We start from the raw sequence: 22,337 nt of genomic DNA, 5'->3' as shown, positions 1-22,337 counted from the left end.
CCTCTGGATTCTGGCTGGTTTCTACTCCTGGCTGCCACTTCTTACTGCCTCCATTTCCTCGTTTGTAAGATGGGAATAATAGTATTTCTGGTGTTAGGATGGCTTTTGAAGCTTAAATAAGAAAATGCAGGTAAAGCATGCAGGAGGGTGTCTTGCACACCGTACTCAATAAATGTTAGTTATTATTATCGGAGGTCATAGTTGGCTCTGATTAATAAATATAGGCAAAATATTTTACTTACTGAATTTAATTTGACATTCTTTGAAAGTATCGTGTGTGCCTGTGCGGGTAGTGAATGAAATGGCGGGGAGGGAGAGAGAGGTTGACTTGTGATGAAAGGTTGGGAGCCATCTGGGACAACACACTGCCACGGAAGGCATCTGAGAGGTGAAGGGACTGCCCAGTGATACCACCAGTAATGTCAGAAGAAGTCTGGATACTACGGCTTTGACTTTCGGTCCGATGCTTTTTCCGCTACACTCCACTCCCAGGCATGGCTTGTTAGTGTTTTGGAAATCATCCCAAATCACGACCCAATTCAGCTGTGCCTCCGAGCGTCCTAGGGAACGAGAGACCGGGAGCCTGGATGAGAGCGGCGGTCCTCCCGGCCGGCAGGTGGCGCCCAGGCGCTGTGCCCGGGGCGGACGCAGGCTGGCTGGCGGGGCTCGTGCGCGTGCGGCCACGCAAGCTTTGCTGTCATTGGCCCGAGCGCCGCGGCCGCCACCCAATCAGGAGTGCGAGCGTCAGCACATTCCTGGGCTGGCGGCGCCCGCGGAAATTTGAAATGGCTGACGGGTTGCTGGCGGCTGGCGAGCTGGGGTCCGAGGCGATGGGGCCGGGGCCGGAGCGCACGGGCTGGGCGGCCGAGGAGAAAGGTGAGTGCCCGCCGGGCCGGCCCGGGGAGCCGCCTGCGGCGCGGGGCCCGGGTGGCGGTGGCGGCTGCGCGAGTCCCCGACGTCAGAGTCGGGAGGCATCCTGGGCGACTCCGGTTCTCTCCGCCCCGTCTGACCTCGGCGTCCTGGGGTCTGGAGGGCGTTGGACCGGGCCGGGAATTCTCGCCCCGGTGTCCGCATGGGCTTCCGGGGCTCGGGGTTCCGCTGCGTCTCAGGGGTCGGAGGAGGTGGTGACCGCGCTCCCTTTCCCGAGAGAAGGGACAGGAGCCTGGCTGGGGTAGCTGCCCTGAGAGCGGGCGACAGGCCCACAGTCAGGGGAGCCACTTTCGGGAGGGCCTCGGTCTAATCGTGAACTGGCAGGAGTCACTCGGCCTCATTTTTCCCATCGGGAAACCAGCCAGTGGTCCTGCCAGATGGTGCAGAGGGAGTGAAGTCGTGTTTGGAAAGTAAAACTTTCCAAGTGGCTGTAAAGACTTGTGCTGCAGTAAGGTATTCTTTTTAATGTTAAAACACAGGGCGTGAAGTTTACCATCTTAACAGTTCAGTGATATTAAATTCATTCACATCGTGCAGCCGTCCCCACCATCCATCCCCACCATCCATCCCCATAACTCTTTTCATTTTGTAAACAAACTATTGTGGACAGAACAGGGCTTCTACGGAAAGTAACCACACAGTGTGATCTGATCAGAAATTCCTAACGGCAGGTCCGGGAGGACAGTCACACCCCACGCACACCTTTGCCTTTCGCAAGCTGTTCCTTGTTTCTGTGCATCTAGGTTTACGCACCTTTGAAATTCCTCTCTCTCACAGTAACCACCCCCAAGAGAGGACACACTCTAACTATCCTGGAATCCAGTCCCCGCCTTGCCTTTTCCCACCTTCCTGTAATCTTTGTATTTCCTCCTTAATTCTAAATGCACAAAGAAGCTGCAAACTGCCATTCTGAGAGGCATTTTTCTCGGTCTGTTTAGATCTTCTAGGTGTATCCTCTGTTTAGCTCAGATCAATTTTTATAAAATTCTTTCCTGGCGTAGATGTTCTTACATTAACACTACCTACTGAACACTTAACTCCCCCAGTCCCCTGGGCACCACAATTATACTTTTTCTGCCTTTATGATTTTTGACTATTGAGTAACTCATCAGTAGAATCACAGTATTTTTCTTCCTGTGAACTGGCTTATTTCACTTAGCATAATGCACTCAAGGTTCATCCATGTTGTAGCATATTGCAGAATTTCCTTTTTAAGGCTCAGTGATATTGCACTGTGTGTATAAACCACGTTTTCCTTATCCAGTCCTCCCCCATTGGACACTCGGGTTGCTTCCATATTTTAGCTGCCGTGAACATGGGTATACAGATATTTCTTCGAGACCCCGCTTTCAGTTCTTTCGGGTGTTACCCGGAAGTGGAATTGCTGGGTCATATGGTAATTCTACTTTTAACGTTTTGAGGAACTTCCATCCTGTTTTCCATAGTGGCTGCACCACTTTACAATCCCACCAACAGTGCCCGAGGGCTCCCTTTTTTCCACATCCTTGCCAAGTCTTGTTTTCTTGATAGTTTTTCGTTTTTTTTTTTTGATGGTAGCCACCTAATGTGTGTGAGGTGAAGGTACGATTTCTTTAACAAACATTTCTATGCATTAAGTGATGAGTACTGTTGTCATTGACAAATTATTGAATTCTCTGGATTTCCTTGAGGTAGGCACCCTAGTTTCGCCTTCCCCTTATCGGCGAGGACGCCCCGGGAGATGGCGGCACAGCTAGTGAGGTATAGGTGTCCTCAGGCGCATCGGTGTGTGTGAGCAGGGTCCCTTGAGTACGCTTTGGTCGTCTGTGGCGTCAGGTAATTCTGGTGGCCGGAACAGGCGCAGACAAGTGGAAGAAGGAGAAAGTGACGGGCGGGGCAGAAAGACCGCAGGCCACTGCCGGTAACAGCCTCGGACCCCCCCGGGAACCCCGGGAGCGACTGTGCCAGTCCAGGTGCTGTCCTCAGCATTGTCCAGTGGTTGTTTTGTCCATTAGAAATGTCGTGTTACACAGAACCGGATGTGCCTCTGACCGGATCACACCTGATGAAGCATCAGCACATGCAGCCAAGCCTGATGCGATCGATCTTTTCCGCAGACACAGTCGTTAAAATTAGTGAGGAGGAACCTAGTAGCTTTGGCGCAGGAAGCCGTCCATTATCAAGGGGCTCTCGTCTCTGTTTGTGGGGCCACTGGCAGGCTGACGTTGCAGAAAGCAAGAGGAGGCTTCATTCCTTTGGGAAGGAGTGCATTTTAATGCAGCTTTATGGAACTGTTTTGGGGGAAAAAAAAAACGACTGAGATATCGGACCAGGCAGAACTTGGGTGGTTTCCGCGGGACGAAGCCGCGGCCCCCCTCGTCTGCCTGGCGCGAGCCCTCACAGGACAGCACGAGCCTAACCTGCGACGGGCTCGCAGTTCTGAGGGTTTTGAAGTCGAACTTGGATTCGGAGATACTTTAAGTAACGCCGGTTCCTTCTGACCGCGGTGGAGCTAAGTAGGGCATCATCATACCCGGGTCCTTGTTTGTGTTCTGCCTGGACTTTGGGGCAGCTGGGCCTGCTCACTTCGGTGGTTCTTTCAGGTGTGTTTCAAGATGAAGATTTGTGCGGTGACCGTGGTGACCGTGATAAGCCAGGGACCAGTTTACCCAGTTACGTGCTGGAAGGAAGAACGAATTTCCCAGAAATATTCCAGACGAGGCATCTGTTGTTCTATGAGCGATTCAGAGCCTATCAGGACTACATTCTAGGTGCGTAGGTTTCGCGTTTTGCTTCTTCCATCTTTTTAGTTCACGAGGAGGTTATCGTGTCGCCAGCGCCCCGGGCTGCCGGTTCTGGGCTCCGGGCAGGTAGGTGTAAGTGGGTTTGTTGACGCGTCTGCTTCAGCAAGCAGACCCACCTCTCGTTGTGTCTCACTCGTTGTGTCTAATTCGTTCGTAGCTGACTGCAAGGCCTCCGAGGTGAGGGAGTTCACAGCCGAGTTCTTGGAGAAGGTCCTCGAACCATCTGGATGGCAGGCGGTCTGGCACACCAACGTGTTCGAGGTGCTGGTTGAGGTAAATTTAATTCTCTCGTTAAGACATTTGTCTCTAGCTAAAAGCTTTTCCTTCTAACTGTTACAGCCTAAGTGCTTATTTTTAATTAAACTTTACGAGCTGGTTGAAAGCAGCGCGTTCTTCACCTCTAATTGCCGTGGCGAGCGGAGCGCTCGTGGATTTTAGAGTCTGCGAGGAGGATGGAGGAGGTTCGGGCACAGGAGTCTTTCGAGAAGGGAAGTGGATTCTAAGCCATCTGAAAAACAGAGAGGCCTGATCACAAAGTCAATAGAGCTTCAGTTAATTTTTTACCTTAGTCATAACCCAGTTAGTTGCTCAGGCCAAAAAGGCCTTTTAAAACTGGCCGTGCTTTGCCTGACAATGCGTAGATGTGTGGTTAACCTCTCCATGGCGCGTCCAGTGCAGACAGGAAAAACAGCCGCAGTTTTCAGCTGACCGGGCCTTTTCCGTTAAATCTGCGCTGATCACAGCCGAGAGTGTTTCTCCGTGTCTGTTAACTGGACCCCACAAATCCTGTTGACCTGGAATGTAAAGCCGGGGAGCGCCTGCTCCTCGCTCTGCCCCCGGGAAACGCGCCGGCCTCCGGCCAGGCCCTGGGGTGCCGCTGGCTCCCGCCCCATCTTCGCATCTTCCCTGTGGCACACGCCCCTCAACCTCAGTGGTGATAGCAACCCCACACCATGTCCCTGCAAGTTGCGTCTCCAGAAGCCACCAGACTCGATTTCCACAGAGAACTTGCCATCGTGTTGCTTAGAGCCTCCAGCACGTTTACTGGGCCGGTGTCTACCCGGTCAGCTCTCTGGCTCCTCATCCTCATCCTCATCCTCTGTCCCTATGCCCTGCCCCTACCACCTGCCCCTCTCTCCTCATCTGTCCTCCCGCTCCCCCCCATTTCCTTCTCTTGGTTCTGGCAGGAAACTCGCCTTTCTGCTTGGCCGGCTGCCCAGCCACTCCCTGTCCCCAGCCCTGCACACCTTCCTGCCCTGGGGCGGCTGCTTCCTCCTCATCCTCACCCTTCTCATCGAGGCCCTGAAGGGACTTGCGCTGACCACCCCTGCTAGCTGTTCTCTGACACGTCCTTGTCACCGTCTTGTTCGTTGATTGGTTCCTGCGGTCACAGTGTAAACTCCGCTTGGTAAAAGCCAGGCCCGACGCGTTGGCCTTTGCATTGTGGAAGGGGGCTCCCCGCCCCGTGTCACGCTTGGAAACGGCCCAGCTCTCCATGGGGTTCACCTGTGCAGGTGGCTTGTGATTTCCAGCTGCTGAGTCACGCTCGTTTACCCTCCAGGTCACGGATGTGGACTTCGCGGCCTTGAAGGCCGTGGTGAGGCTCGCCCGCCCGCACCTGTGTGAGTCCCGAGTGAGCACCGTCACCGTGGAGTGCGTGAGCGAGCTCCTGGAGCTAAAGGGTCACCAGCTGCCGCTGCAGGAGCTGTGGGTGGTGTTCGATGACTCCGGAGCCTTCGACCAGACGGCGCTGGCCATCGAGCATGTCAGGTAGGATAAGCAGATGCTGACGACCCCGAGGGCAGAAACTGGGTGCAACGCAGTAATTCTGGTCTGCACGACGCGTGGGTTTGTGGCACGCACGATACTGTTTGCTCCTGCACAGGCTGGAAATTTTCCATAATAAAAAAAATTGTTAAATCGCTTGGAGAGCTTTAACAAATCCGAATCCTGCACCCCTCTCTAGAGATTCTGATTTATTAACCTGGCTGAGGGCCGGGGATAGTTGTTAAAAGCGTCCAGGGGAGTCTGACGTGCAGCCGGGGTTGAGAACTGCATCCTCGGATGTCCCCAGATGCTCTCATCTGTTGCTGTAATGCCACAGGACACCAGACGGTCCCACATTTATCTCTGCCCTGGCCCTTCCCTGAGCTCTGAGCTCGTAGATCATCCGCACTCGACACCACCCACCTGGAGGTCAGGTGGCCGTCTCGGCCCTGACATGGCGAGAACAGAGCTCTCTGTTTTTAACCCCAAATCTGATTCTGTCCCAGTCTTTTCTGTCTCAGCAAATGGCCCTACCACCCACTCACTCACAGATAGTCAGTAAATAGTTCTAATCAGAAGAGGGTCCCAGCAGAACCAGTGCTGTAGAAAAACTTCTGTAGCCAGTGCAAAGCGGCCTGGCGCGGCCCCCGACTGCCGCGCGCGGTGGAGCCCGGCGTTGGATTGACTCTAGCTCTCCCCCCCGGAACCCTCACGTTTTCGAGCCAGTGGTTGAACCCGAACGGTGCTCGTTTCCGTTCCAGGTTTTTCTACCAAAACATTTGGAGGAGTTGGGATGAAGAGGAGGAGGACGAGGACGATTACTTCGTCCGATGTGTGGAACCTCGACTGAGACTGTGAGTGTCACCAGTGACCCTGGCATGTGGGAGGGCGGCTGTCTGCACTTTAGCCCCACCCGTGTGGCGTGTGGTGTGCGGTGTGTGGGTGCCCTCCAGGGCCCGCAGGCAGGAGCGGACCCGCGAAACTCGTTCAGAGAAACCTACTTTCTGCGTTTATAAACTGAGCCTAAAAGCAGAGTTCAAGAACATCTAACAGCTCAATGTTTTGTAAAGCTGAATAAAACTTGAGCTAATGTTTAAAAAAAACCTTTGTTAGATTCAAAGACAATTATTTGACAAACAGTGAAATCGATTGAATGATAGAAGACTTTTTCTGCTTTAATATTTTAAAGAGTATGTGGCTTTAAGTTCCTACGGTAAAGCATCAGTCTAAATTAATAGGTTTATCTCAGGTGGTTTTGTCAAGTTTTTGTCCTCAAATAAGATTTGACAAATAGGTGGAAATACTAAATAGTTAGTGTTGGCGAATAAAAATTTCCAAAACACCGAAACACATTCTTCTTCTAATTTATCATATTTTGGTAGGAAAAACCCTTTCCTACGGAAATACCCCTAATCAGCCCTTCAACCCAGTTGTTCCCCGCTTTGTGCGACGTGGCCCTCCTTCCAGCAGATGGCGCTCCAGCACCAGGCGGTTTTCCACCGTGTTTGTCACAGCCTTGCCGCCCCTCCCCGCACCGAGAGAATACGGCTGGAGCTACCTCCAAGCAGAGGAGCGTTTATGGAAGGCAGGGGTTTGGTTACGTGCGATAAGGCAGTGACCCTGTACACTTTCGTGGAACCCTGTTTGATTTAGTAAGTTTCTCTTGGTTTAGGTAGTAAGTGATAAGTAAAAAATAGGGGAAAAGTCGGGTTAACGGCTCTGCCTGGTTCAGAATTCCGCATGGCTGATTTCACTCTTCGTACACTGGCTGTGGTTTCGGTTTTTCCACCGTGCATTTCCTGTCTTCCCGTCACGTATTCGGCGATATAATTTCAATCAGCCTGCATGGTTTCCAGTTTTGATGCACCTGCTCTCAAGAGCAGTGACCGGTTGCGACCGAAGCGAAATGCAATGGTAGCCGAACACCACGTGCATCTGGCAGATTTGATCTTTGCCTGGAAAAACCAGTGTTCGGATCTGGCAGCCTTGCATGTGCAGGCAAGGAGTGACTTACATACACACCTCGTACGTCACTGGCAGGTGGGAAAGTGTGAGGGAGGCACGTTGTCAGCTACGGAGGAGGAAGTGGAATGTTCTCGAATGTAGGCCGACTTCAGAAAGGGCCCTCCCTGGGCCGAAGCTGGGTAGAGCTGTCAGCAGGCGGGGCTCCCAGGGAGGCAGCCGGTGCTGGGCTGATGCCGCACTGCACGGCAGATGCCCTTCCTTCCTCATGAAAGCCCTCGGCTTCGAGGCTCATGGCTCTGAGACACAGAGGTCGCTTCGCAGCTTCCAGACCACGGGCTGTTGCACTAACGAGAAGAAATAAGCTGGTTGGCTTGGGTGTGGGAGACGCTAAGACACTCATTTTAAGATCTGAGTCTTGAGCTTCACGTAATGGACTCGATCTGGCAGTCAGTGGTCCGGATCTTGATTTCCTGTTTGCAAAGTAGATTTCTAGAATATCTTTAAATGGCTGTGGATGAACCCAAACCGGCAACACCCTCGCTTTTCAAGCTTCACTTAATTCATTTGCTTAAACAGCAGAAAAACAATGTATTTTTTATTTGTTTTAAATACTGTTTGAATGTTCACTGAAATTTGACGTCGATTTGTTTAGGATGTGGCTCTGTTTTTTCCCCTCATCTTATTCAGAGCGTGACCAAGTTTAAGACACATCATCTGAGGGAGTAGCTCTCAACCCTGGCTGTCGTTAAGGTCCCCAGGGAACTTCGGAAAAACCCCTCTCCGGAGACAGGTTGAATTGGTCGGGTGGGCACCTGAACGTCAGTACTTTTCAAAGCTCGCTCGTGATTCTTGTGCAGCCAAGGCTGAGGTGCTCTGGCCTAAGGCACATGTAAGACAATAGACTTTAAACTGAGAAATAAAGCCGTTATTTTAAAACTTCAGGTAATGGCAGCCATATTGCAGTTTATTTTCAGATCCATTAATTTTGCATTCGTAAACTCGGTTATACACTCAGATTATTGCATCTAGAAATACTTTCTGTTCTGTCTGTATGCTCAAGAGGGTATATAAATCAGCAGTAAATTTTAAGTGCCAAAAAGGTTGTCCAATGCAGATTACTCTGTTTTAATCACGCTTTAGTTTCTTCTCAGAATCTCAAAAGGTTTATGTTTTAGAAACACTCTCATACTCTTCCTGAGGGAGTAGTGTGCCATAGTGCTTTAAATGTGACAAAGGACTAGGTCACCTGAACTGCTTCTGATGTGGGTTTTCTGTCAATGTGGGACTCTTAAACACTCTCATGAAACTCCCCTCCTATCCCTGTCCCCCGATCGCCCCCCGCAACCCACTTAAGATTTCAGATCTAATACATGGGGAAATAATTCCTTATTTAAGAATGATCACAAACTGCAGTGAGAACGTTCAGTGTTTCTACGGCACCAAGGCTCGGATCTAAGGGAAAAAAACAGCAACTTCTCAGAAGCCAAGTCCACGACCTTCACGCGGTGGTGCCTGGAACGCCCAGCGGCCCGACCTGGAGCAGAGCGCCCGGCACGGCCAGGACAGCTGCGTGGGCCAGGGAGGCGGGCGGGGCCTTCAGCTGCCTTTCACCTCGCAGGCACTATGACATCCTCGAGGACCGCGTCCCGTCGGGCCTCGTGGTCGACTACCGCAGCCTGCTGTCTCAGTGCGAGGAGAGCTACAGGAAGTTCTCGAACCTGAGGAGCAGTTTGTCGAGCTGCCGCGCGGACACGGAGCAGGAGAACATCTCCATGGTGGAGGGGCTGAAGCTGTATTCCGAGATCGAGCAGCTGAAACAGAAGCTGAAGCTCATCGAGAACCCTTTGCTGAGGTCGGTGCGTCTCCGTCCTGCGCCGGCGCGTCCCCGTCCTCAGCCGGTCGGCGGCCCTTCTGACCCGCCGTCTTACTGAGAGCCGATCGGCCTGTCGGTTTCTTTAAGGTACGTGTTTGGTTATCAGAAGAATTCCAACATCCAAGCAAAGGGCGTCCGAGCAAATGGCCAGAAGGTCACGCACGTGGTCTCCCCCGCCATGATGACCGGTCTGCTGCAGTCTCTGCTCAGGGACAGGCTTTGTCAGGAGCCTTGTGAGGAAGAAACTGAAATTCAGGTGGGAGGCGTTTCCTGCTCCGCGTGGCTTTTTTCCTCCTGATTGACCCCAGGGCTTCCCGAATGCTGCAGGGGGGCCACAGGGCGCCCCAGGGCGGGTTTTCTGTGACATGGGGAACAGTACCGGCACTGCCTTTGGTCACTGCCCCGCCTGCACCGGCCCGAGGCGGCGGCACAGGAGATGCTTGCTCCCCACGGTGAGCCGGGAGGGCGCCTGGAGGAACCCCCGGTTGCTCTCGGGGGGTGCGTATTCTCCGTGTGGTGGTGTTTTCTAGTTCCACAGTGACCCGCTGTCTGCTGTCAATGCCTGCTTCGAAGGCGACACTGTCATTGTCTGTCCTGGCCGCTACATGGTCCCTGGCGCGTTCTCCATTGCCGACTCCATTGAGCTGGAAGGTGAGTGTGGAAGGTCACAGACCCGAACCCTCATGCGTGACACGCTTCAGAAAACACCAGACCACCCGCCTGGGGCACGGGCTCGGCGGTCGAGCGACTGTGAGGGGTGGCCCTGTGGCACTGTGTGTGCTGGGAAGACGAGCAGCCAGGGACAAAGGGCATTAGGGAGAAGCGCGGCCGCCAGGTTGTGTGTGGTTCCTGGAAAGGAAACCTCGTTTCCAGAATAAAAAATATTCCCGGCAACGTATGTTTAAAGCTTAGTGTTTTTTTAGTCTGTTGCTTACTCTTATTTCATAAGGGTTGCAAATATATTGGTGCATGGTTTCTTGCTCTAAATTTGAATTATTTTTGTGAGAGGTATAGGTCCAACTTGAAATTGGACCAAAAATCTTACCTAATTTTTTTAAAAGCTCGCTGATTGTCACAAAAAATTTTGAATCTTGACCAGAGTTTACTTTTGAGAACATGAATGTTGAAAGATTCTATTAAAAATAACTTTTTTGCAGTTATAATCTCCTTGTGCATTTAGAGCAGGGGTCCCCAACCCCTGGGCTGCAAAACGGTATCAGTCCGAGGCCTGTCAGGAGCCGGGCCGCACAGCAGGAGGTGAGCGGAGGGCCGGCGAGCCAAGCTCCATCTGCTTTTGCAGCCGCCCCCGAGCGCCGGCATCACCGCCTCGGCTCCGCCGCAGGTCATCAGGCACTAAATGCTCATAGGAGCACCGGTCCCTGGTGCCACAGAGGTTGGGGACCGCTGCTTTAGACTGTTTCCTCGGTTTAAGTTACTTTCCAGTCATTCATCTTGGTCCCATATTTTTCCACAATGTGTCAAATTCGGATGCACCTGTTCAACTATTTATCAAAAGCTCTTCAAGTCAGCATAAAGCTGGTCGTGCAGAAATCATGTGTCATTCTGGGGCTCGCGCAGCTGTTCGCAAACTGCTTAAACCGCTCTCCATCTTCATCTTGTCAGGACTTTAATGGGGCGGAGTGGTGTCCCGCTGTCCCTGGGCGGGGGGGAGGCCGAGTGGGCGTCCATCCCCTGGGCGGGGGAGGCAGGTAATCCTTCTGTCCCCTGGGCGGGGGGGAGGCCGGGAGTGGGCGTCCCGCTGTCCCCTGGGCGGGGGGGAGGCCGGGAGTGGGCGTCCCGCTGTCCCCTGGGCGGGGGGGAGGCTGGGAGTGGGCGTCCCACTGTCCCCTGGCACACCGCCCCGCCCCCTCCTCTGTTTCGTGTGTGTATTTTTTGTTCGTCTCCTCTCTGACATTTGACGTGTAACAGAGGTGAGCGTGTAAATAACGCATCTGCAGAACAAATCACTGCAACAGAAACACTTGGTTCTTTACGTCGTGGAGGCAGCATCTACGTTACGGACTGCGTGGTGGGTTGGTGAGGAAGTCGTAATGTAGCTGCCCCGGGCGGCGTCAATGACCGTTAGAATCCTGGGAGTCAACGTGCAGACGCCAGCTTTGCTCATGGGGCATCCCCGGGACTGTGGAGCCGGGCGGTCGGTCTGTGTGGGTCACGGGGTGCCTGCCGCTTCTGGTTCCTGGGGGCGGTCGGCGCCTGTCCCACAGCTGGCCTGGCCTCCGGCAGCCACCGTCACGGGGGGCACGCTGCGTGGCCGCGAGGTGCAGGGTCTTCACAGTGCGCGTAGTAGGGTTCTTCCCCGTTTAGACCTTTTATTCTCAGGCGAGGGTTTTCCATTTTAAACGGCTCAGAGTGCCCGACTTGTTTATATAATCGTCAGTTTTTCTCAATACAGCAAATCCTTTTCTATTTTCCATTTTCCTGATGATACAAAATAGTGGTTATCGTGGGAAATGTGCAGGACAGGCAGACACGTGAAAGGAATCAAGGAAAAGCCACCCCTAACCCAGCCCTCAGGCCCCAGTGGGCCGTGTGCGAGTGCCCTGCGCCCCTCCTGGGGGACCAGCACCCCCCCCCCCAGGCGGGTCTGCTCCTCCCGGGGGCTGGGGGGACCACCCCGAGCACGGCCCGCTTGGCCCGGGCCCGGCTCTCCCGCACGCGAGCAGCAGCACCTTCGCTGGGCTTCCTCCTCCCGGCCGGTCCGAGCGGCCGTGTTTTGCGACGCGGTCGGGCGAGGGGCTGGTTTTGGATTCTCCCCTTGTCAGGAAGCCGTTCGGGGGCTCGGCCCCCATCGCCGGTTTGACTGAGACGCATAAAGAGTCAGCGTTTTTCAGTAGACCTATTTTCCTAATAGCTAAAACGGTTTTAAGTTCGTTTTTCAGATTTCAAGTCAATCTGTTTAGGCGAGTATTAAATGAGATAATCTCGAGAAGTGCTTAGGGTTTTTGAAACCTAATTTATATTTGAATAATAGGCTCAAGGTTGGAAAAAACTCACAAGTGTTAAATGCTTTAAGGCCCTTTGGCCCCGCTGTGAGCACCTGGGGTTGCTTATTGTTTGTCGCGGGTCCTCAGTGGGTTCGTGGCTGAGCCGGTCGGGTGGTCGGTCATCAGGTAGCGGTCCTGCCGCGGGGGCAGGTGGGGCGTTGTGTTGGAAGTTGTCGACCCTGGTGTAAGTTGAGCACACGTGGGGAGACAATCAGGTTTTATTTCGTCGCAGCTGGGTTGGCGGGTCTCCTACCGTCCGGGGTCACTCGAGGCTGTCTGCCGTTTGGACGCTGGGCATCCTAAGTGTTCTCCCCTCCCCACCCCCAGGGTACGGCCTGCCCGACGACGTGGTGATAGAGAACCGTGGCACGGGAGACACCTTCGTGGACTGCACGGGCGCGGACGTTAAAATCTCGAGCATAAAGTTTGTTCAGCACGGCGCCGTGGAAGGGATCTTAAGTGAGTGTCCGGCCGTTTCGCGTCTGTTTGTTCCAGGCTTGAAGGAAAGCTTCGCTTTCCCAGGGAGATACAGCTGAAGGAAATGCCGCTCTCGAGCGTCCAGAAGGCCGATCGGTTACTTACGTACGTAGCCTGGCGACTTAGGAAGCTGCTTCCGAAGTGAAATATAGTTCAGCCTGTTCTTGGAAATGGGTCAGTTTCACGTAGGAGCGCTGCTTGTAGATTTCACAAAATAACCCAAAGTAGTCGTTTTAAATATCACGCGTTTGCAGTTCCGATAACGAGGTTTAAGTGGTAGCTGCCGAGGTGTTTAGATGAGCTGATGTCAGCTCTGGGCCGTTTCTCCTGTGGGAAAAGACCCGTGACTCCTCACCGCACGTGGCCGTTGTCCCCGCAGTCATCCACCGTGGCAAGACAACGCTGGAAAACTGTGTCCTGCAGTGCGAGACGACCGGGGTCACCGTGCGGACCTCAGCGGAGTTTTTAATGAAGACCTCGGATTTATACGGTGCCAAGGTACGCTGCTGTCGTCCTTCGAGGGAGGAGTTTAGGTCGAAGTTCTCAGTAAGTGACGAAACGCGGCAGCGGCATGTACGCGCACGGCCCTGTTCCCTCTCCAGGGACGTTGGGACACTCCGGCGTGCGAGGTCAGCCGGGCCCAGCCGCCCAGGGTTCTTCTCCTCTGGCGTTTCCAAAGCAGAGGCGAGGAAGGGAGCTACGGAATCCGACCGTTTCTGTCGATGGGGGATTTAGACCCTGAAGGTGGCAGCGTCGTGGATTCCTTTGTAGCGCGGCTCTCTTTGAGGTTAGAAAGCGCCAAGCTGCTCTCCAGAGCAGCCGCGCGGGCTTCGCCGTCCCGGCAGCCACGTTTCTCCACGTCCTCGCCAGCGCTTCTGCGTCTTCACCAGCTCTTAAATCTCAGTCATTCTGGACGGCGTGTGGCTCGCCTTTGCGTTTCCCTGTTGGTGAGGGACGTCGAACACTTTTTCGTGTCGCACGGATGTCTTATTTGCCGTCCGCGTCTGCTCTGCAGGGACGCGTCTTACTCGTGCCTGGTGCCCGTGTCCTAACTGGAGTGGTCTTTTTGCTGCAGAGGTTTGAGGGCTCTTGGTACGTGCCAGCTACCGGGCCTTCGTCGGGGGCGTGTGTGGTTTACGGACACTTTACGCTGGTCTGTAGCTGGTCTCGTCCTCGCGTGGGCTTTTGGAGAGTGGTGTTCTAAATTTCCATGAAGTCCAGTTTGTTAATTTTCCTTTCCGAGTTAATTGTGCTTTTGGTGTTACGTTTAAGAACGCCTTGCCTAGCCCTAGAACTCAAAGGTTTTCTATTTTTTTCCCCCCAAAATGTTATAGTTTGCATTTTGTATTTAAGGCCATGATTCATTTTTGAGTTGATTTGGGCCTAGACTGTGCTTTTAGGTTAAGGTTTCCATTCATTTGCCTGCGGATGTCCAATTCTGACTGCAGTTTTCTTGAAGAGGCCATTCTCTGTCACGGACGGGCTTCGTGCCTTGCAGCAAGTCGTCCGGGTCTCTGTGGGTCGGTTTCTGGGTTCCCTGTTCTGTTCCCTCCGTCTGCTCTTGCAGCTCTGCAGGAAGTCTCGAACTCTGGAGTGACTCCTCCCCCTTGATTCATCTTTTTCAGGATCATTGCAGCTGTTCTAGTTCCTTTGCCTTTCAATATGAATTTTAGAAAAAAGCCTTGTCTGTATCTACGAAAAGTCTGGCCGAGATTTTGCTAGGCATCTGCTCAGCCTCTGTATCAGTTTGGGGAGAACGGACGTCGTTTTATGTTGAGGCCCATCTCGTGGACGTGGCCTGTCTCGCCATTTATTTCAATCTTTGATTTTTTTATTGGCATCGTATAGTTTTCAGCATACAGATCTCGTATGTGTTTTATTAGATCATACTTAAATATTTAATTTTTGGAGTGATCACGGTATTGTATTTTTAATTTCGGTTTCTGTGTGTTTATTGCTAGCATCTAAGAATACAATCGATTTTTGTATGTTAGTCTTATACCCTGTGACCTTGAACATCTTCCTCTGACTTCTAGGAGTGTGTTTGTAGATTCGTTGGGGTTTTAGACAAATCGTGTTGTCCGCGGACAGGGACAGTTCTGTGCCTTTCTGACCCGTGTGACTTTGGTTTCCTTTTCTCTCCTCACGGCTCTGACCAGCACGTCTAGCAGGACAGCGGGTGAGCGTGGTGGGGGCCGTGCTTGGCGTGGGGGGCGGAGCGCCTGGGCTTGTCCCCCACAGGTCGGGGGCCATGCTCGGTGTGGGGGCGGAGCGCCTGGGCTTGACCCCACGGGTCGGGGGCCGTGCTCGGTGTGGGGGCGGAGCGCCTGGGCTTGCCCCCCACGGGTCGGGGGCCATGTTCCGTGCGTCACCCTTAGATATTAGATGGATGCGCGTCGACTTTTGTCCGATGTTTTTTCTGCATCGTTTGATACGATCACATGACATGTGTGTGACTGATTGATAGAATCAGAAAACTGATTCGTCCAGAACGAAAGCGGAACAGGAATCAGGTGTCGGTGCTCTTAACCGGTGTGTAGTGTGGTTTCTGAGAGTGGTAAGTGACCAACAACTTGCTGGAGGTGGAGCCGGCCGTGCCGTTCATGGGGACTCCCCGTGAAGCCCCGTGTAGGACCCTCTCCATGTGCCCTGCGGTTAAGTCTAAGGTGCAGCCGTGCCCAGCCTCCTCTCGTCCCGACTGTTCAAACCTGACGGTCGTTGCCTTACGCTGTAACTTGCAGGGTGCTGGCATAGAAATCTATCCTGGGAGTAAGTGCACCCTGAGTGACAACGGGATCCACCACTGCAAGGAAGGGATCCTCATCAAGGTGAGCAATGCTGACACACCCCCTGCCCAGCCAGGATGGTTCCCCTGAGAAGCAGTCACGCTTTATTAAATCCCCACCGTGGCTTCTGCCGTTTCCTGCCTTTGAGATGCAGAAACAGTGTATGGATTTTAACACTGTTAATAATTGGTGATTGGAAGTCACTCGTGAGAATGCTCTGCTGTCCACGGATCTGTGGAAATGACAGAAATGCTGTGTCACAGCTCAGACTGCTGCCACCTAGTAATAAGCATGGCTTTCTACTTTATTTTTAGAATAGCCTAAAAAAAGTAAGGTTTTTAAAGCCGGCAGCGTTGAATGTGACAGTTTCTCAAAGCATTTGTTTTCAACCTCACAGGACTTCTTGGATGAGCATTACGACGTTCCCCAAATATCCATGGCGAATAATGTCATACACAACAACGAAGGTTATGGCGTTGTCTTGGTGAAACCTACGATTTTCTCTGACCTGCAAGAAAGTGCCCGGGATGGAGCCGAAGGTAAGCGGTGTTTAGTAGTTTTAAAATGAAACAACAGATCTCATTTAATCTATCTTAGCGTTAAACGCTGCGTAAGGGGCCAAGTCTCCTTCCTTGTGTACAAAAGGTGACGGGCACGTGCCTGGCCCTGGGGACCAGAAATCTTGGTGAAGCTGTAATGTTATAGACTCTCAGGGTGAAAGCAACTGTCAGGGTCAGCGAGCCGTTCCTTCCAGACCGTGACGTGTGTTTCCTGTGGCCCTGCTGTCCCCTGCTTAGCGTGCTTGGCTTCCCGTGAATTTCTGGACTCAGGGTGGACGTATGGCCGAGTGGTGGTTCCAGCCGGCGTCTGTTAGGGATGGGGGCAGAGGAATGAGTTCCCGGGGTGAAGGTCGCGATCACTGGTGGGGGTCGTGGAGTTTGCCTCTATGTTTTATTGGCACAAGTAAATGCCTCCCTGTCAGCTGAGCTAACTCGGGAATTCATGAATTCCCGGCCACGCCCAGGTCGCTGTGACCCCCCAGTCACAGAGAAGGGCCGAGCGTTGGCATGGCGGAGTCCTCGTCCCCTTCCCGGCTCTGCCCCGGCTCCGCCTCGGCCAGCTCCTCCTCCCAGGCTGGAGGTCAGGAGCCCCGCTGGGCATGGCAGGGGTGTTCGGGTGTCATCCAGCAGGGCCCTTACCTGGGAGTTCTGGGGAGGGTCTTTCCAGCCCGCCCGTGTTGTGGGCGGGTCCGTTTCCTGGAGGCTGTCGGACTGGAGCCCCCGTTGCCTCGCTGGCTGCTGGTCGGGGTCCGAAGCCGCTCTCGGGTCATTGCTGACACCCCCTCATCACAGCAGCAGACGGGCTCCTTCAGGGCACGTCCCTCTCGTGCTCGGGATGTGTCACAAGCTCTGAATCTCCCCGGGCGTTCCCGTCCTTCACCCAGCCGAGAAAACCCCACTCTCAAAGGGCTAGTGACTAGGTCATCTACACTCGAACCGTGTCCTTCAGGTCACCTGGTTAGTCGCCCTGGTCACAGCTGAGAAACCCTCGGCCGCCAAGCGCTGGGCAGTGCTGTGGGAGCCGCCCGGAGCCCCGCCTGGCGCACGCTCCTGTGCAGTGTCCCCGCGGCCCCTGGGGAGGCCCTTAGGGGGAGCAGCAGCGTCCTGGCAGCATCCAGCTCCCAGCTCAGTGCTCAGCACACAGTGACCGTCAGGAGAGGTCTGCCGAGCGACGAGGTTCTAAGGTGGAAAGAGGAGGAGTCAGAGCTGCTCGTGCTGTGCGAGGCCCGGGAAGCCCCTCTGTGAAGGGAGCGACTGACGTCCGGGCACGTGGCGGGAGCTCTGCAGAAACACGCCTGGCTGGGCCGGTTTGTCCATGTAACCTTGTTTGTTCCTCCAGAGAATACAGCGCTTGAGCGTCAGACCAGCGGAGAGGCCGACGTGGGCGACACAGCGGATCTGGAGGAGCTGATCGGCTGTGTGGCCCGGCGGGTGGCGCCCGCCGCGGGCTCCGGCCTTGCCGAGCAGGTCGAAGGCAACTGTGAGATCGTGAATGAGCTGGTGGCCGCCTCCGCGCAGAAAGGCCAGCTCAGGAGGAAAAGGCTGAGTGAGCTGGGGATCACGCAGGCGGACGACAACCTGATGTCGCAGGAGATGTTCGTTTCGATCGTGGGGAACCAGTTCAGGTGGAATGGGAAGGGCAGTTTCGGCACGTTTCTCTTCTGACCGCCGCGGCGTGGACAGACAGCAAGGAGCAAGGACTGCACGTGGCACACGCCGCCCCCTGGTCACCGCGGCGGCCACGGCACGCGTCCCGTCCCTGGCTTGTGTTCAGTACGTGCGATCGGGGGTGAGCAAACTGGCTCCGTGCAGACAGGACACCCCCTCTTTATGAAACGGTGATAAAAACGCATGAAGTAGAAACTACTCAGAGATTTCTTACCTAGAAAGTCTGCTTTTTTGACTCGTAGTTCTCACATGATAAGCCTGTTAGTGGCTCTCGGGTGTACAGACACTTTGACCGAGCACGTCCGAGGGGGGCGGGAAGTGGGGGTGCAGAAGGAGGGTGCCAGCGCGCCATCGGGGTCACACGGCCGTGTGCTTCTCGTCCTTCATCCCCTGTGCTGCGGGTCTGAGTTCCGTGCTGCATCTGCATGATTCCTGTCTTAAAATAAAAGCTTTTATCGTGGGGGCGTTACCTGCCTAATCAGACCTGTCGTCGAGAATCCGAGCAGGTGCGCTTTCACGCTGAGCCGTGGAATCGTCCGCACGGCGATGGATGGCACAGCGGGTTCGAAGCCCGTGAAATGGGTTGTTCAGAGCCAGAGCGTGCGGGAGACCGTTCGCCCTGCAGCTGAGTGTGACGATTCAAAAGGAGCTGCTCCCTTCGCCAGAACAGTATTCCGATCGAATTTCTTAACAGCCAATGATAACCTGTGCTAACTGTATCAGCTCAGTATATCATATGTAAAACACAGCTTTTAAAAATATTTATATTGGAAGTATACGTGACATTAATATGCCTACCGATTAAAATTATACCGATGAAGCAATGAATCGCGTTATGTGTTTTTCAAACGCATTCTGTGGCTTGCGTGGTCCTTTGAAGTACAAGAACATTTTGATGACTTTGCAGTGTTTCAGAGTGTTAAATTTTTCCTCAGGGTGATTTTTTTTTATAGTTGAATAAACGATAATTTTTCCTTTTCAGAGGCTACTAAATGTGAAAAGATCCGTGTTAGAGTTTTTGACCATTAAGAAGCATTTTTCTTGTACGCTTTATTTTTTTATTTTTATTTTCTAATTTAATTTTATTGGTTTCGAGTATACAGCACATTGGTTAGACATTTATATAGTTTATAAAATGATCCTCCCGATCGCTCCCTCCCTCCCCTGACCCTCCGCCCAGCCATTTCGTTAATGCCAGCCGCGTTCCCTGCGCCGTGCTCCCCATCCCCGTGAGCATCTATAAACTACCATGCAGGTTAACTTTCAATTCTCAGTCTCGACCTCCCCTCTGGCCGTCACCAGATTGTCCTCCATATTCGTGAGTCTGTTTTTGATTAGTTTGTTCTTTTTGTTCCTTAGATTCCGCATGCGAGTGAAAGCATACGGTGTTTATCTTTCACTGTGTGACTTATTTCACTCAGCATAATAACCTCTTGAAGTCTTTTAAAATCCTGTTGCAAAAGTAACGCTAATTAATTCTGCATCAACTCGAAACAAAGACCGTCTTAAAAACCATTTATCGAAATTTAAAAAATCGAATTGGCTTTCCGGTTGAATCTCCACTTTATCGTGGAGTTCAGATTTCGTATGTTCCCTTACGACTTGCTGGATTGTCGCGAGAATGGCAAGTAGCTGGGGAAGGAAGGTTTATACCTTCTTTGTTCCTTTTTATAGTGTGATATTTTTTCAGATTTCATCTTCTTTTAAATCTAAGCTTGTGTTTTTATTCACGTTATCACTTATCAGCGAATAGGCCTAATGCATTTAAGTTACATAGAGCAGCCCAACCTCTGTGGCACCAGGGACCGGTGCTCCCACGAGAATCTAGTGCCCGATGACCTGAGGCAGAGCCGAGGCGGTGATGCCGGCGCTGGGGAGCGGCTGCAGATGCAGACGGGGCTTCGCTCGCCCGCCAGCCACTCACCTCCTGCTCTGCGGCCCGGTTCCTAACAGGCCTGGTACTGGTCCATGGCCCGGGGGTTGGGGACCCCTGGCATTTAAAATGTTGCCTCTGTTGCGAAGCGTTGATCATCTCAGGTGACATTACAGGGAAAACCCTGGAGGGACGTGGCCTTGACCTTGGTGGTGTCAACACCGACATGGAGACAGGGCTGTCTTCTGTGTTGGTTAAGTCACCATGTCCTGTCCTAGTCTGCCCTTAGTGCGACCTTGAATTTATGGCTGGCGGCAGTGTTCTATACATTGATTTGAGTGGTTTATTTGAGAGTCTTTAGATTTTTTCTCACAGTTTCTTATTCTGTTACTATGCCCGCTGTATACATGGGTGTATTTTCATTCATTCAGCTAGAGGTCACTCGATCCCACTTTTCTACAACTAGTTATAGAATAATGGTGAAATATCTACTTTTTAGATCCGGCTCTTGAGAGGGGGATTGAGAAAGAATCTCATAAAATTCTGATGAGCACCTAGGGATAATCCCACTAATTATTGCTATTCCTTTCTAGGGAAAGAAGTTCACAGACTTCTATGGAAATTAAGATGGGATAAAATTAGTGATTAGGCCTTGATACAAATTTTATGTGTAGCATTTAATTTTATAATATTTTCTGTTCTGCCCTGGGTGTGTGAGTTCCAGTGGCTCTGCATCTTTGCCAGTTCCTGAAATTGTCTTTAAATTTCTGAGTATTCTCATGGGTGTGCAGTGTGTAATAGCTCATCGTGGTTTTAATTTCCATTTCCTTTGCTAAATGATGGTCAGCATCTTTTCACGTCCTTATTTGCCATGTTTGTATCTTTGGAGCTATAATCATCTCTTTGGAGAAGTGTCTAATTCAAATCTTTTGCCCATTAATTTTTCCCTCCAAATCACGTCTTATTGAGTTGTAAGTTTTTTTGTTTTGTTTTTAAAATTCTGGATACCATTTTTTAATCAAATATATGTTTTGCAAATATTTTCTCTGTGGCATGATTTTTCATTTTCTTACATTACCTTTTAAGAAACAGAAGTTTCAATTTTGATCAAGTCCAATTTATCAGTATTTTCTTTTATGGTTTGTGATTTTATGTCTTACCTGAAGAATCTTTTTTCTCTTTTCCTGCCTTTTGGGTTGAGGTTTTATAAAACGGTCATTTGTCTTCCATAGTTTCTGACAAGTCAATTGCTGTCATGTATCTTTTCTCCAGCCTGCTTTTCAGATTCTGTCACTGGTTGTCAGCGATTTCATTATCCTGCGTCTTTCTGTTTCTGCACAGAGACTGTCTTTCTTCATTGCGTGAGTTTCTTTCTTCAGACATTTCCCTCCTGTCTCTCCTCTCTCTGTCCTACATGCCTGCGGAAGAGCTTTTATCGCTGTGTTCCCAAGTTTGCGAGTCTTCTGCACTGTTTAAACTGGTGTTAAATTTCCTCGTGCAGGGAATTTTTCATTTCAGATATATCTGTATCTATATCTACCTATCTATCTATCTATCTATCTATCTATCTATCTATCTATCTATCTATATTTTATCCCAAGATGTTTTTTTAAAATCCCTTTCATCATATTTTCTCCTGCTTTTTTGGGCATCTAGAGCATATTTGTAGTGGCCGTTTTAGTATCTTTAGCAGATTTGGTTTTATCATCTCTGTTGCTTCTGGTCCTGTTTTTGCTGATTCATTTCTCTCTTGGTTACAGGTGCTGACTCCCTGCTTCTTTGCAGTCTGCTCGCATCTGATTGGACGCTGGGCATCGTCACTTTTATGTCGTTGCTGTAATTGGTTTTATTTCTTGGAAGTAGTGTTACCTTTTCTTCCAGAATGCAGTTATTTGCCATCGGTTGCATCCTCTCAGTGTTTGCTCTTAAGTTTTGTCTAGGCTTTGAGTTGGGACAAATTTTCCAGTCTCCTTTTTTTAAATACATTCTGTCTGGTGGCCCATATATGACAGTGACATTTTTCTGCTTGCTTCCGGTGGCCCTCGCCCCAGGCTTGGGGAGCTTCTTCTCACACGCATCCGCTGGGTACTCGGCCAGTACTTACGGGGACCGGCAGGTTTCGGGAGCCTTCTATCTGCAGCTCCCTCCTGCAACACCCCGCTGTGCAAATTCTCAGTGCGTGGGCTGCTAAACTCTAAACTCGGATTTGTTTCCTTCCCTTAGCGAATCCATCAGCTGGGCTCTGTTCCCCCTCCCTGTCCCGAGGCCTGGAAGCCACCCCCAGGCAGTGTGTGTGTGTGTGGGGGGGTGGTGGACGGCAGGGCTCACCTTTTTTCGTTTGGGTCTCAGGCCTCACAGTCCCCTGCTGCCCGTCGTCCGATGTCTGGAAAACCATCGTCTCATACGTTTTGTCCAGTTTTCCAGTTACATAGGGTATGAGGGTAAATCTGGTACTTGCTACCCAATCTTGACTAAAAATGGAAGTCTTCTTGAACCATTTCCAAAAGGAGCGAGAGGTGAGGGGGCGTGGATGGGTGGGGCGGGGCGGGGCTCTGTATTAGCCAGTTGCCGCCAGGGCAAACCTCGAAGTTTCTCTAGCTCATTGCTGTTGAAACCGTCACTAGAATGATTGGTATTTGACGATAAAAAC

General features: G+C 51.9%; 1 protein-coding gene across 1 annotated transcript; it reads left to right on the top strand.

Moving 5' to 3' along the window:
* The first annotated feature begins 724 nt into the window (after positions 1-724).
* SHCBP1 (SHC binding and spindle associated 1) lies at positions 725-18,642 on the top strand. Its single transcript, XM_039880778.1, has 13 exons — positions 725-876; positions 3,513-3,680; positions 3,871-3,986; positions 5,275-5,483; positions 6,242-6,334; positions 9,064-9,297; positions 9,406-9,574; positions 9,849-9,969; positions 12,651-12,782; positions 13,180-13,298; positions 15,542-15,628; positions 15,984-16,125; positions 17,486-18,642. Exons 1-13 carry the CDS (start codon positions 786-788, stop codon positions 17,809-17,811), a joined length of 2,007 nt encoding a protein of 668 aa, XP_039736712.1. The 5' UTR covers positions 725-785; the 3' UTR covers positions 17,812-18,642.
* The last annotated feature ends 3,695 nt before the right edge of the window (positions 18,643-22,337 follow it).

Source organism: Pteropus medius, unplaced genomic scaffold, assembly GCF_902729225.1.
Source record: "Pteropus medius unplaced genomic scaffold, Ma_sr-lr_union100, whole genome shotgun sequence".
In the NCBI taxonomy this organism is placed as follows: Eukaryota; Metazoa; Chordata; class Mammalia; order Chiroptera; family Pteropodidae; genus Pteropus; species Pteropus medius.
Note: the sequence above shows the minus strand (reverse complement) of the source record. Positions and strands in the feature narration are given on the sequence as shown.

What these genes read in the sequence shown, in the direction of transcription:
- SHCBP1 (XM_039880778.1), top strand. Translation starts at nt 786, where the DNA reads ATGGCTGACGGGTTGCTGGCGGCTGGCGAGCTGGGGTCCGAGGCGATG. An exon ending in ATCGAGAACCCTTTGCTGAG is followed by an intron (nt 9,298 to 9,405) that starts GTCGGTGCGTCT and finishes GGTTTCTTTAAG; the next exon opens with GTACGTGTTTGGTTATCAGA. An exon ending in CGGATTTATACGGTGCCAAG is followed by an intron (nt 13,299 to 15,541) that starts GTACGCTGCTGT and finishes TGTAACTTGCAG; the next exon opens with GGTGCTGGCATAGAAATCTA.